At 39.9% G+C, this 14,067-nt stretch overlaps 2 protein-coding genes across 7 annotated transcripts; one reads left to right on the top strand and one right to left on the bottom strand.

Moving 5' to 3' along the window:
- Positions 1-3,330: 3,330 nt before the first annotated feature.
- Positions 3,331-11,409, top strand: LOC116327109 (cadherin-like protein 26). Of its 4 annotated transcripts, none has more exons than XM_031748593.2 (21): positions 3,331-3,450; positions 3,874-3,996; positions 4,361-4,510; positions 4,921-5,074; positions 5,755-5,918; positions 6,269-6,400; positions 7,522-7,704; positions 7,846-8,162; positions 8,247-8,389; positions 8,479-8,703; positions 8,801-9,022; positions 9,120-9,241; positions 9,324-9,488; positions 9,598-9,684; positions 9,770-9,817; positions 9,898-9,981; positions 10,088-10,297; positions 10,386-10,457; positions 10,541-10,588; positions 10,664-10,750; positions 10,880-11,409. In XM_031748593.2, exons 1-21 carry the CDS (start codon positions 3,430-3,432, stop codon positions 11,096-11,098), a joined length of 2,976 nt encoding a protein of 991 aa, XP_031604453.2. In that variant the 5' UTR covers positions 3,331-3,429; the 3' UTR covers positions 11,099-11,409. The 4 variants fall into 4 exon arrangements, with proteins under 4 accessions (XP_031604453.2, XP_031604452.2, XP_039467880.1 ...); XM_031748592.2 differs by having other exon boundaries at positions 10,877-11,409; XM_039611946.1 differs by lacking the exons at positions 9,898-9,981; positions 10,088-10,297; positions 10,386-10,457; positions 10,541-10,588.
- On the bottom strand, positions 11,326-13,758 carry LOC116327114 (protein LSM14 homolog B-B-like). 3 transcript variants are annotated; one of them, XM_031748602.2, is made up of 8 exons: positions 13,528-13,758; positions 13,227-13,390; positions 12,979-13,108; positions 12,676-12,858; positions 12,492-12,569; positions 12,122-12,262; positions 11,920-12,040; positions 11,326-11,831 (listed from the first exon to the last, which is right to left on the bottom strand). In XM_031748602.2, exons 1-8 carry the CDS (start codon positions 13,649-13,651, stop codon positions 11,675-11,677), a joined length of 1,098 nt encoding a protein of 365 aa, XP_031604462.1. In that variant the 5' UTR covers positions 13,652-13,758; the 3' UTR covers positions 11,326-11,674. The 3 variants fall into 3 exon arrangements, with proteins under 3 accessions (XP_031604462.1, XP_031604464.1, XP_031604463.1); XM_031748604.2 differs by having other exon boundaries at positions 12,126-12,262; XM_031748603.2 differs by having other exon boundaries at positions 11,689-12,040; positions 12,126-12,262.
- Between the last annotated feature and the right edge of the window lie 309 nt (positions 13,759-14,067).

Here is a 14,067-nt window from a genome sequence, read left to right as displayed (position 1 = left end):
GATTCAGGAACAAGCTCAACTGTGTATGATCACTCTGAGAGCAGTAGTGATGAACCTTTTAAAGATGCACTTGAAGAGCTTGACAACCATGAAACTGGAGGCTCGAGGAAGTGGTCCCGAGAGGATTTTGAGGAAGAAGAGGAATACTTGCATGTTTGCAAATTTCTGAGGTGTTCAAATGAGTCCACCAGCAGCACCAGTGATGACAGATAACACTATTTCGACAGGTTTTTTCAGTATCCTTTTAGTAGGCTGATGGCCTACTCAGGTGAACCTGAATCCTCCCTTAGTTATGCTGCAAGGCGTAGGCTCCTGGGGGATTCCCGTGATGCATTGAGTTTTTCCTTTTCACTCACCTTTCTCACTCAAAATGTGTTAACAGACCTCTCTGTATTGAATTATACTTGTGATTAATCTCTGTCTCTCTTCCACAGCATGTCTTTTATCCTGTCTTCCTTCTTTCACCCCAACCGGTTGCAGCAGATGGCCGCCCCCCCCTGAGCGTGGTACTGCTGGAGTTAAAAGGGAGTTTTTCCTTCCCACTGTCGCCAAAGTGCTTGCTCATAGGGGGTCATTTGATTGTTGAGTTTTTCTTTGTAAATATTATTGTAGGCTCTACCTTACAATATAACACCTTGAGGCGACTTTTGTCGTGATTTGGCGCTGTATAAATAAAATTTAATTGAATAGAAAATTGAATAGATGTCACTGTGAAGAGATATTCCCTCCATAGAAGGCTTAGACACAAATGCAGATTCAGTGCACATGGTTAAACTATTTATAAGACTTTATTTAAAGAGAGGGAATGGAGAACGTGGCTAGAGGTAGGAGTGTCAGCAGAGAGCATGAACCAGAGGAAAAGCTATCGAGAGACTGATCACCTGGGTCGTAATGGGAACAATCCAACGGGAATTCTGCAAAAGAGGAGAAGAAGTTGCTGGACGAGTATGTTGGCAGAGGAGATCTAAACACAGGGAAAACAAGGTTAAACATGGGGAAGCCAGAATTGGAGCAGAGGTGAAGCCTAGTTACCACTGTAGAACAAACTGGCGAGGAGTAGCAGGCAGCACCGGTTTAAAAAGCCCTCCTGCTGATTGTTTGCAGATGAGGCCCAGGTGAGACGCCGGAAACTCCACCTCTGAAGGGTGGACACAGAATCCCGATACCAAGTGGAAAACCCCCTCAGACACTTCCATGGAACATGACAGAAGGATGAGAAAGCATTCATTGTCCACTCATCCATCAGTCAGCGTAATGCTTAAAAGTTTATTCATATGTAAATATAACACTTAAATCATAAGTGTTTTTAATGACACTGCATTTCATTCATGTGTCTCTATTGGACAGTGTTGTAGAAGTGTTTGTCTGTCAGGCTGCACCACCAACACACCACAGTATAATAGAGAGCACTGCCCACCACAGTGTGATAAAATATATGCAGAATCTCATCACACATGCCAAAATGCTCATCACATTTGTCTTAATAACCACAGTGTGACCCATAGTAGGTACCTATTTCAATAGGACAGAGCTGTAGACATACAGTCAGTTAAAATGGGTTTAATGTTAATACAAAATAAAAATAAACATGTAACAGTAGCACCTAAAAACAATTAAAAGCTTTACTTTATTAAATATGGTTAAAACTATAAAATTGTATGATTGTACGTGAGGGACAGGATAAGCACTGCGGGGAACCTGTTAAAAACAAATCAACATATGACACACGTTTAAAAGGGACGGCAACTCACCCTGAACCCCAACTGGACAAAACCCTATAAAAAAGGAAAATATTCAGTGCCGTCTCCACTCAAGCTCACCTCGGTGAATGCAAAAAGCGGCAAGAAAAAAACGATTAGTTTTCCATGCAGCGCCTTCACTGCCTGCAACGATATATATATAAAAAAGGGTAAACCACTCTAAAATACAATAAATACTGCCTACTGATACAGTAAAATAAAACACATAAACAAAACAACAATATCGACAGCGGCAGCCGTCACAATAAGCTTCAGCTCTTCGCTGTCAAAGTACACCAGTCTAAAACAAATTAAAATACACTGATGTATCGGGACCTCGGCCCCGCAGCCAGAAATCCACCCAGGCAAAGCAGCTTGGCACTCTGTCCACAAGTTCGAGTCACACCCTAATAAGTATTGGCCAGTGGTGGTGGAGTTCACTACACATTTTTCCACAGGAGTAACACAATGTTTTCCTCCGTTCTAACCCATATGGAAAAGAAATAGTGAAAACTTATAAAAGACTTGCATAAGATGTGGCCTACTTCATATAGTGAATCATATAAGGCTTATATGATTTACTCATGAAAGTGGCCACTTTCTCATTACTTTCATATATTGTTTTAGTAAGTATCCAAAACATACAAGTTTCATTTCACACAAGACAGATACAAACTTTATAAGATTTATATATATCTTTTCCATATGGGAACAGAAGGCTATAGAGCTCTGGACCCCACGTGATTACCAGTTGTCAGGCTTAATAAAAATTTCCACTGTTAGTCATGGATTGGCCTCCCCAGAGCCCAGCATTATTGAAGGAGTGCGGCATCATCTTGACAGAGAGAAAGCCAACATTGAAAGAAGAGCTTTGAATGATCTTCAAGAAGCCTGGAGAACTATTCCTGAGGACTAGTAAAAAAAATTACAAGAAATCTTAACTAGACTGTTGAAAAATAAAAGTGGTCATAACAAATATTGACTTTCAAGCTGTTTAGCGTTGTACAAACTCTTTTGTTTTTGCTTTTTGTCGAGGATTGCTGTGTGGCAGGAAGGAGATGGACCCAAAATGCATACACAGTATAAAAAACAGCTTTAATGATGAGCTCTTACAAAATAACTGCAGGTTACGAACAAAGAATCCAACACAATGAAACTTCCACAAAACACACAGAACAAGGAGAAGCACAGACATGACGGAGCATGGGACAAAGGACAAGTGGAAAATGAGACAAAAACACACCATATAACATGGGAAGAGGACACAGGTGGGAGGGCGGCTGAAACTAAACACAGACCATGAGAGTAGGAAGGTAGAACTAAATTCAAATCACAAGAGATAACAGGTCATCAATATAAAACAGCAACTAACTAGCACTAGACCCAGATTTAGACAACAAACCTATCGTCAAACAAAAGCAGTCAAGGAACTAAAGGCACAAAACATGGCTTTTACTCGTTAGACTGAGTTTGTCCTATTTTGATTTTCAGCTGTCAGTCACAATCTGTTCCATGGAAAGGTAGGTAAACAGACACACACACAAACATAGAAACACGCGTGCGCACACACGCGCTCGCACAAAAACAGGATTTTACGGTTGCATATGTGGGTGTGGAAAGCAGAGGGCTGGGCTTGCTACTCTAAAGTCAGTCCTCACTCACTCTGAGCTGACTGCACTGAACAAAGATCATGCGCTGCTTCTTTTTATTGGTACGTAGCAACAATTACTTTTGTATTCCTTTGACTTTTCCTTTGTCAGACATGCTAATTATGTGCGCAAATACTGCGTGCCCTAATGGATCTCTTCATCTGTCGTATGGCCACAAAATCTTTTAAGAAGGCAAAATTCTTGAAAACGTTTTCTGTAATTGCTTAAAATGGAGTTAATGTTTTGTTGTCGGCGATACAAATCTGGGACTTCCTTTTGAACAGGTTCATTTCTCTTATCACGCTATACTCGGAATGCCTTTGCATATCTGCAGAAATACGTGTGCGCGCACCTTATCAAAACTGGTTTACCAACTATGCAACAGTGAGCTTTTAAGAAGTTCATTACCCCAGACGCATAAATTACAACTTCACCCTAAGCCCATCCCCTAACATTCCTGCTTTGACTGACTGTTTGCCTTCCAGGTTTATTGTTTATCAGGTGCTAGAAGCTCAGAGCTGCTGAGACGTCACAGGAGGGAATGGACTACTGACTCGTTTGAGCTTGAGGAGGGTTATCCAGGGCCATTCCCATATGAGTTAGGCAAGGTGAGACATTTAACCGGAAAATGTCCATTTCCAAATTTCATAAACTGAAAGACTTTAAAATTACAGAAAAAACCTAACTTTTATGTTTAGCTTTTTATGTTTCAAATGTATTTTTTGGTGGCATAAAATGCACAGTGAATGTAATTTTCAGGTGAACTTTTTTAATGTAGCTACCAAAAAACTAATACTAATAATGCAAAAATAATCAGTTCATTGATTAAAGCTGATTTAACACCTGCATTGCTGTGATATTTGCACGTCTCTTTATTTAATCATGCCCAGGTTCACAGCAATAAAATCAGTGATACATTTAAAATCACAAAACAGTCGTTTACATTTGCAAACATTTGCTGTTGTGTTGTAGGTGAATATTGATAGGCAAAATCGACTTAACTTTAAACTCTATGGAGAAGGGGTGGATGAGGCGCCGATGGGAGTCATCTCCATTGACAAAGAGTCTGGCATGTTGTACGTCCACAAGGCTGTGGACTATGAGGAGTGGCAAAAACTTGAGGTTAGAATCAACACTCGCTAAACACCAACATATAGTGATGCCACAGACTTTCTGTTCATGTGTAAATTATTTATAGTGAGAGTGAACACCTGTTATTGTGGAGTAGTTACTATTAATGAGAATGCAGATTAAGCATGCTCATGCTCATTGTTAACCAAAAGTTTTTACATTTCACATTTCTGTCAGTATATCATCAGAAGCTTTACCTGATTTCATATTAGAAATGTACAATTTTGTTACTTTGGTTGCAAAAAAAAGGCTGAAACAAATCTTTAAAATTATTTATACTTCTTGTAACAGAACTTTACCACTTAATGATAATCTTTCCATGTTATAGATCTCATATATCACAATATTTACAATTTATTTTCTATCGTAACTAAGTCTTCATGGTATCATCTAATGTCTAGCTAATATGTGAGGCCAGAAAGATGGACGTGTCAACTGACACCAGACAGGTTACCAGGTTACGACTTGAGATTTTCATAAAGGACATCAATGACAACCCACCACGCTTTGAGAACAGTCTGTATGAGACTACTGTTGATCAGGAAAACACACAAGGTAAAAATAAATAAATAAATATTAATACATATATATATATATATATACATATACATATAATTATTTGATCCCCGCTAGTTCTGTAAGTTGGCTCACCTACAAATGAATCAAATTTTTATCATAGTTTCATTTTAATGGTGACAGAATGGCATTTTGGTCATTTTTTACTGCTTCCATTGCTGAACAATTGCATCACCACTTGTTACCTTCTCAACGAGGTGTCGGGGACATGAATGGGCTTGTAGTCCATTCCAGCCCACCTGCATGGGGCAAGAATGGACTACAAGCCCATTCTTGTCTCGACATCCTTTGACAGCTCTTTGGTCTTGCCTGTGGTGGTGGAGAGGTTGGAATGAAAGAAATATTCTGAGGATAGGTGTACTTTATATACATAGCAAGCTGAGATCAGGAGGATCTGTAATTGATTGATTGATTGTAATCTGTGTGCCTACAACTTTTAATGTGATGTGTTTTTCTGGATTTTTGGTAGATATTCTGTTGCGTTCCGCTAAAATAAAACTACATCAGAAATGAAAAGAGGCTCTTCATTTCTAATGTAGTGAGCAAAGTTAAATTAGCAGCAGGGGATCAAATAATTATTTCCACCATAGTGTCATGAGTCATGTCTGTGTGTTTATCTATCTAGCCCTGTGTGTGTGTGTGCTTTTATTTCCCAACAGGCTCCAATATTTTGAAAGTGCATGCTACTGACATAGACGAGAGCAAAACACTAAACTCAACCTTCCACTATGAAATCAAATCTGTGTCTCCAAATGTTAGAGACACTGAATTTTTCGTTGATAAATCTGGAAACATCTCATTCAAAGGATGTTTAAATCATGAGGTAAGAGACTCTTTTGTTGATATGTCAGGAGTACGAAACATTTTAAAGATGAGTAAGGAGAACGATTTGGCTAGTTCTTTACTTGAGTAAGTAAAACTTACTGAGGTATTTATGCAAATGCGCATGCTTACTTTGAGCAACAACAGATTCTTTACAAATATCACAAAGGTTTCCTTATAATAAAAAAAAAACATTCCTGTAATACAAAAAAACACCCGTAAGCTTTGTGCATAATGGTCTAACTACTGTAGGAGCAAATGTATAGGATACACTATGATCTATGTACACTGTGAATACATTATTATTCTATTAGTCTGTTAATGGAAACGTCTCCATTTGCTTGTGTTAAGGTGGCTGAGAAGTTTACATTAATGGTGGAGGCCATAGACCATGGTGAAGTAGTCAGCCTCTCCAGTTCAACCACTGTTGTAATTCATGTACGGGATGGCAACAACCACCTTCCTGTCTTCAGTGATCAAACGGTAGGCAGTCAATTGGTGTTGCAAACTCCAAACAGCACCAGTTTCAGGAGTTTTACACCTGTAATCTGATACTGATGTGTACTGTATACAGAACAGAAGGCAAGACACCTTGGTGGTTAGTCAAACATAAATATAAACTCATATTTATACTGCATTCCCACTGTGTTTAAGTTTTAAAGGTGCAGTCAGTAATTTCTTATGTTATAATAGAAAAAATGGATATTATTCTCATTAATATATAGATTATTGTCTATTTATGCCTTTCAACAAATTAATACTTTCTCATAAACTCATATTTAATCCATTAAAAATGCATAGAAGCAGATTTGCTTATTGTGAAAGCTGTGAAAGCTCTCTCAGTTTCCCTCTAATAAACAGTTTGAGTGCATTTTCACATCATATGAGAGTTTATTCACTAAGTGTCAGAGTACAGCAAAGTTACATTCACTTTAAAGAAAGTTTCACTAACGCCACTAACAGTAGCTAACAAATGCTAACAGTGGCAAAAAATTAGCGACAGAAAACACCAGCATATCTCAACATTTCATCTCAGCATGGCTGTCGTTGGACAGAACAGAAGTGAGCTTCTCTTCTCACTAACGCGTATGGAACTCCCTTCACAAAGTTTTAAGGCATCTTCCAGAGTAAATACAAGTAAATACTTCTTACCCGACGTCGACATCTAAGGTAAACCTTGAACTGACAGCCTTCCACAGATATGGAAAAACTCTGGGGTGTATTCAGATCTGAGAAGGAGAAAGTTGCTGGACTAAATTTAATGATCATGGACTTGAATTGGGAAGGATAATAAAACAGAACTCAAGTGACTGCAATCTACTGACATCAAGCAGTCACAGTTTTACACACTATTGCTTTAAAAAACGTATGTAGTTAGCTTGCTCCATACTTCACATAACCACCAAATCATTATTTTATAAAATCATATCTGCTTAATGTATTACAAGGAGTATAAATATTGTGAATATACCAGACTGACTCCATAATTGCATAAATTATAATATCAGCATAGACACATAAGAAAAAATGTATACTTTTAAAAATTGTGTATTAGCAATGGAAAATTCTTCTACAGGTTTATACACTCTGTATTCAAACAACAGGGCACTGGTAAAGTGAAAGAGAGTGAGACTGGGGTCTCTCCTCTGAGGCTGCATGTGACAGACAAAGACACCCCTCACACCTCGGGATGGCGAGCCAGATACACCGTACATGGTGACGAGAGAGAGAACTTCCACATACTAACAGACTTGGAGACTAATGATGGGATCCTGACAGTAGTTAAAGTAAGTGGAGTTTGACTACATGCCATTCATTACAACAACATTCTGTAATTTATTATGCTTTTATATAATTATGCTGACAATATTTTTTGAATTTCACAAATAAAAATTTAGTGATTTTGCAACACTGTTGTATAATTTCAGCCTTTAGACTTTGAGAATGGGGCACAGAGGGAGCTGTTGATCTCAGTGGAAAACGAGGCACCGTATTACTCCTGTGAAGTAAAAGAGAGGACGCCCTCAGGCCTCTGGAAAGTTGACACCATTAAAGGCCATGATCCCTCTGGTGCAGCTGAACCTCAGTCTGTGAAAGTCACCATCAACGTGGAGGATACCAATGACCCTCCTGAGTTCAACGTGACCCTGAAAGAGGTCACGGTGATGGAGAACGTACCTGCTGGAACCTGGGTTGATAAAGTGACGGCTGTGGATCCTGACTCCAGTTATTCCAAAGAATTTGTGTAAGCGATTTATTTAATTAAACATCTCTGAACATTGATCTGAAGCTGTTCAGTTCTGTCTAAGTGCACTGAATCTGTCCACAGTTACAAGGTAGGAAATGATCCTGCTGGCTGGGTGACGGTGGATCCCCTCACAGGAAACATCACAATGATAAAGACGCCCGACAGAGAATCTCCACACGTTGTTAACGGCATCTACACCATCTTAGTGTATGCAGTTGACAAAGGTAAACACACACTCTGACTTTTAAAAAACAAGCAAAAACTCTAAAAAACAGCTTCTTTTTTTTTACTAGATTTATTGCATCTTGGACAGGTATACCACCAATGACAGGAACAGCTACACTACATATCCATGTGTCTGACCAGAATGACAATGTGCCACAGCTAAAAGTGGACAGCCTGGATGTGTGTGTGTCTGATGCCCCCACAACCACCAACATCGAGGCCTTTGACCCAGATGAAGCACCTTATGGAGGGCCTTTCACTTTTGAACTGTTGGGAAATGTTGAAGGAAAATGGAGACTGAATCCTGACTATGGTAGAAACATCCTTCGTGTATTTACATATTACAGAAAAACAAGCACAAAAGCCAAGACTCCTAAAATATCCTATCATTTTGTGATCATTTCTTCAAGGTTACACAGCTGGTCTGGTGAAGGAGCCCGGTGTGTACCCTGGTCAACATACAATTCATCTAAAGATCTCCGACATGCAGGGAGCATTTAAAGTTTACAACCTCAGTGTGACTGCATGTGACTGCGCTGTGACACCAAACTGTCGAATTCGCCAGAACTCTGAAATAAAAGTTGGACCTTATGCTTTATGCATAATAATTTCTTCACTCTTACTACTTCTGTGTAAGGAACACAGCATTTACTTTAGTGTAGGAGAACTGTGATATGTGTGCTAACATCTCTAAGAACCCAGTATAAGTTTTATTTTACTCTTTGACAGTTCTGCTGCTGCTGACATTCACCATCTCGTCCAAAAGAGAGTTCGTCACTATGGAGCCTGAAGATCGTTCTGAAGGAATCCTCCTCCAATCAAACACTGAGGCACCAGGAGACAACTGCGAGGTCACTGTTTAGAAACATTTGCAACCACGCCAATGACTCATTTTAAGGCAAATATCAATAAACTATTTCTTTTTCTTTAAAGATTCCGTTCACTATTATGGAAAAACCCGTTTGTATGGAGCAATTTAATCAATCTAATTTCCATATTCCACTGAATGGGATGGCAAATGGAAGATATTCAGCAACGATGGGTATGAATGAAGTTCAGACTTTTGGCAGTTTTCGCAGCTTACACTCACAACCTAGGGTAGGTCATTTTTCCATGGAGCATGTACTTTTGTAAAAGCATCTCTTGAAAGTGTGATAAACAGTATCCTCTATAGATCACCTCCTGGTCTTGTCATCCTTTTCAACAGGATTTTACACAGAGGTCCATCCACCCACGCTTTGGGAATTTCAGAAGAGAAAGCCAATACAGCCAATACAGCTACACTGGGAACCAGGTTGTACACACCCACAGAAGATCGAGGATGTCTTACAAATGGATCTTAAAATAATAACTATATCTTTGTGTTCTTTAAATTTCAGTCAAACTGGAATTTTCCACTAACCACTGGCTATGACAGCAGCCATCAGGTAGAACACCAGAGATTTGTGTTTGTAATCTCTTACATTGAAGTCAGAGATGAAGAAATGTGTGAACCTTTTGTGTGCAGTTTGAAGACATGGGCAATATGAACGTCCTCCAAACACAAAACTTGAGCTGTGCTATGGAGTCTAATGACATGCAGCTTCATCAGGTTGGTAGTCTTAAGTATGTCACATCTCCTATGCTGCATTATTTAAAAAAAACAAATCACTTCAGGTATATTTGTATTTGCTTTTGACATGTTCCGCTTTTTACAGAAGCTAACCTCTCTCTGGGAGAAAGAAGGGGACTTGCTAGACGATGAGCTTCACATCTATTCAGAGCTAGGGGAGTCAGACACAACGCCAGAGCTGGACGCAATCAGTATTTCTGAAGAGGATTCATTTCAGGACACACTGGAAGTTCTGGGTCCAAAGTTTCACCAACTGGCTTCTATATGCATGACAGCCAAGGACTCACAACCTAAGGTAGGTCATTCTTCCATGGAGCATGTACTTTTGTAAAAACAGATTCCTCTATAGATCACCTCCTGGTCTTGTCACCCTTTTCCAACAGGAAATCCACTCACCATGTGAGAATTTAAGAAAAGAAAGCCTGTCCTACCAGCACAGCTACCCTCAGAACCAGGTTGTACACACCCACAGAAGATCTAGGATGTCTTACAAATGGATCTTAAAATATTAAATGGTTTCCTTTTATTCAAATTTCAGTCAGACGGGAATTCTCCAATAACCACCAACTATGACAGCAGCCATCAGGTAGAACACCAGAGATCTTTGTAATTTTTACTTTGAAGTCAGAGATGAAGAAATACGTGAACTTTTTTTGTGCAGTTTGAAGACATGGGCAACATGAACGTCCTCCAGTCACAAAACTTGAGCTGTGCTACGGAGTCTATTGAACTCATGCCACTTCATCAGGTTGGTAGTCTTTAGTTCATTATGTCTTTGATGCATTATTCAAAAAAAAAAAAAAAAAAAAAAAAACACGCATCATTCAGAAAAAATAATCACTGCTGGCACATTTGCATGTGCCACCTTTTACAGAAGACAACCTCACCCCCGGAGAAAAAAGGGGACTTAGACAGTGACCTTCACAGCTACGCACAAGAGGGGGACTCCGATGCCGCCTCAGAGCTGAATAGGATCAGTATTTCTGAAGGCTGTTCATATCAGGACACACTGGAAGATCTGGGCCCAAAGTGCCACCAACTCCCTTGTATTTGCAGCCCAACACAACGACAAGACTCAAGATATTACGACATATAGTAAACATTTCTGCTCCAAGTGCGAGGAAGAACATTCAATTCCTATATTCTTAGGAGGATAGACTAAAAAGGGTTTGTGGCGACCACTTCTGCAGGAGAAATGCTACGAGAGAGCCATATTGTTAATCACATATTTATTACTGTGCCACATGCGTCTTCAGTTTTCATATCAAACTGGGGAAAGAAGAAAAAACAAAACCGCAAAAGTACAGTTGTCCATTTTGACAAACCCATCTTCCGTAACCCATTTGGATTACATTTGGACAGCCAAGTACATGTAAACTTATACAAACGTTAAAAAAAAAAAAAAAACGACAAATTCCACATCGCATGTTCCAAACTAAGTAACAATATCGCTTTTTTTTTTTTTAAGTGCACAGCTGCTGGATTAAAAGAAACTGCTCTCCCATTTCATGTAAGGATCCAAAATACAAATTTGCGTTTGGGATAAACAAAAAACAAAAGAAAAAAAAAATCTTCACCGAGTGCTGTTGCAGAGGTTGGAACTCAAGGATGTCCCTCTTAAACAAGTAGAAAACTACAGTATTTACAACAGTTTTAACAAAAAGGAAATCCTTCACACTCTGCCACTACCAACTTTTGGAAGCGCTCGCTGCTCAGTGGCGTTCAGCCCTCTGCGTCCACGCCCCCTGAATCCTCTGCCTCTCAGGAAGCGACCAGGAACTCCGAATGTTTCCATGTTCAACTTTTTCTCCTCGGCCCAGGTGGTCCTCCTAAAAGGCACATTTTGTGTGTGGGGTGGGGGTAAGTATATTACAGAGCTTCACAAAACAAATATGACAAATAAACTGTTTAGGTCACCTGGGCTTGAGGTCTGATGAGATGTTATCAAAGAAACACTTTGCTTTGTCATAGTACTTATCTCTGAGAGGTTCCTCCTCCTGTTCAGGAGGGCTGTCCTGGGTTTCCCAAGACTCCTCAACTGTAAAATACATGTATATACTCAGCTCAGTTTGTGTCGTCTCAAATAAAACTGAATTGATGGGTGATCTTTAAAACGTACCCACATTTTCCTTCGTAAGATCATCTTTAAACTGAGCATTTGCACTTTCAAAATCAAAATCTGACTCAAATGCCAAAGTTGAAGCCTTTGTGTTTTTCACTATTAGTTGGCCTCTACTTCTGTTCCTGGACCTGCGGCTGCCTGCAAATAAGCATTTAGAGGGGAAGGAAACAACAAAACAGTTAAAACTGGTTCTCAAACCAGTTCATCTAGTATGACATTTCATTTTGTAATTTAATGCTTCCAGACAGATGGGCAAAAATTTGTTTTAGAAATATAATTGCAGCTAATTTTCCAGCAGAAGGAGTCAAGCAAACCTACTGCCATTCAGCAATTAGCAGCTTACAACGCACATTTTAAATGTGGATACCTTGTCTCTGCCTTTGTTTCTGGTTTCCAGTATTTTGGCCTTCAGCTGAGGCAGCACTTGGCTGAGATGGTGCCTGGCCTAAAATGATATATGATAATCTTTCTCCTTATTGTGGTGGACTTAAAAGCAGTACAATGAAGTCAACTGTTGTGAAAGTAAATGTTCACTGTTAAAGTCCGCTTACTGGTGGGTATATTCTCTTTTTGAACCTGGGCACCAGCCTGTCCAGACCGCTGAACTGGACGCACCAGCGGTTTGTTCTGTGGCTGGGTTGTAGTCTTTCCCTTTTTCTGTGCAGCACTGGCCAAAGGCATGGTCTGGACAGCCTGTTCAACCATAGGGGCTCTTCTGGCTTGGCCTGAAAGTCCTAGAATTGAGAGAGCAGAAAGAAGCCTAGTGGTGCAAGACCATTTTCCATGCTGGAAACCCAGATTTACACAAACAAATATATAACAAGTTCTCTGCTATATTGAGAAGAACTCTGTACCTAGTCCCAGTGCTGCACTGTACTGCTGGTTGAGTAGAGAGCTAGCGGCCAGCTGATTGTAGGTGGGCATCATGTCTCTGTAAGGACTCCAGCGTGGGTGATACATTGCAGAGGAGCTGCCAATTGATGACTGATCCCACAACAATAAAGACAAAGAAATTAACTTTTATGAAACTTTCTATCAATGTCAAATAAATCTGCAGTGAGGAAACAAAATGAAGTCAGTTAAATCTCCTTCACCTACTCACCTGAACAATAGCAGGGTCCCGAGGAAGTCCATGGTGTGGTTTTGGTGGCTCAGACACAGTAATATCTTTTATGTCACTTCCCCTGAAGATTATGAATTCATAAACTTCATCTTTGGGTGGCACTGGTCTATCCGTGTGCCGGTCTTCAGTGCCGTAAGATTTAACTGGGAAAATATGTTGAAATGACATAAAGCAAGTCAGCTGTTTTTTAAACTCCAGCAAATTTTGTTTAAGACTTAACATGCAGAAAACTAAGGAGTAAACACAGCCTCGAGCCACATCCTGTAAAGCATCAACCTACCTTTTGCTAAAGCAACTGTGGACCTGTCTGTGTCCACAGAAGACAAAATGCCCTCATAACGAATCTGTGCCTTGGATATTAAACTTATTTTACTGCCAATGTAAGGAGTTCCTCCGGCACTCATGCTTGCAGTAAAAATTTGCTTTCAGATCAAACTTAACCTACAGAGTAAGAAGCCAAGCCACACACACCTTAACTTATCCACAATGTGCATGATGGAAAGCACCTGTGCACTTTATAAGATTGGCAGTGCCACACCTCTTTGCAGCTGTGTGTAAAACGGGGGGTAGTTTCTTTACTCAGTCGGCATACACCGCTACTTACAAACGCAAGAGTGTGGAGTTAAACTAAGTAAAACTGGAAGCGGGCTCGCTGGTGTTAAACGCTAAGCCCAAATAGATCAGAGGTGTCCACTGACAAACTCACCAGCAGCTAGCGGTTAAAAATGAGTTTTGCTGTCGTTATGGTAGAGGACAGGGTTGTTTAACTTATCCAATAAACATATACATCAGGGGTAGGGGAACTCCAGGCCTCGAGGGC

The sequence above is a fragment of the Oreochromis aureus genome, linkage group 5 (genome assembly GCF_013358895.1).
Source record: "Oreochromis aureus strain Israel breed Guangdong linkage group 5, ZZ_aureus, whole genome shotgun sequence".
NCBI lineage: Eukaryota > Metazoa > Chordata > Actinopteri > Cichliformes > Cichlidae > Oreochromis > Oreochromis aureus.
This window is presented reverse-complemented; position numbering and strand designations above follow the sequence as displayed.

What these genes read in the sequence shown, in the direction of transcription:
- LOC116327109 (XM_031748592.2), top strand. Translation starts at nt 3,430, where the DNA reads ATGCGCTGCTTCTTTTTATTG. An exon ending in AAGGATGTTTAAATCATGAG is followed by an intron (nt 5,919 to 6,268) that starts GTAAGAGACTCT and finishes GCTTGTGTTAAG; the next exon opens with GTGGCTGAGAAGTTTACATT. An exon ending in CTGTCTTCAGTGATCAAACG is followed by an intron (nt 6,401 to 7,521) that starts GTAGGCAGTCAA and finishes TTCAAACAACAG; the next exon opens with GGCACTGGTAAAGTGAAAGA.
- LOC116327114 (XM_031748602.2), bottom strand. Translation starts at nt 13,651, where the DNA reads ATGAGTGCCGGAGGAACTCCTTACATTGGCAGTAAAATAAGTTTAATA. An exon ending in CAGTGCAGCACTGGGACTAG is followed by an intron (nt 12,859 to 12,978) that starts GTACAGAGTTCT and finishes TCTCAATTCTAG; the next exon opens with GACTTTCAGGCCAAGCCAGA. An exon ending in AAAAGAGAATATACCCACCA is followed by an intron (nt 12,570 to 12,675) that starts GTAAGCGGACTT and finishes ATATCATTTTAG; the next exon opens with GCCAGGCACCATCTCAGCCA.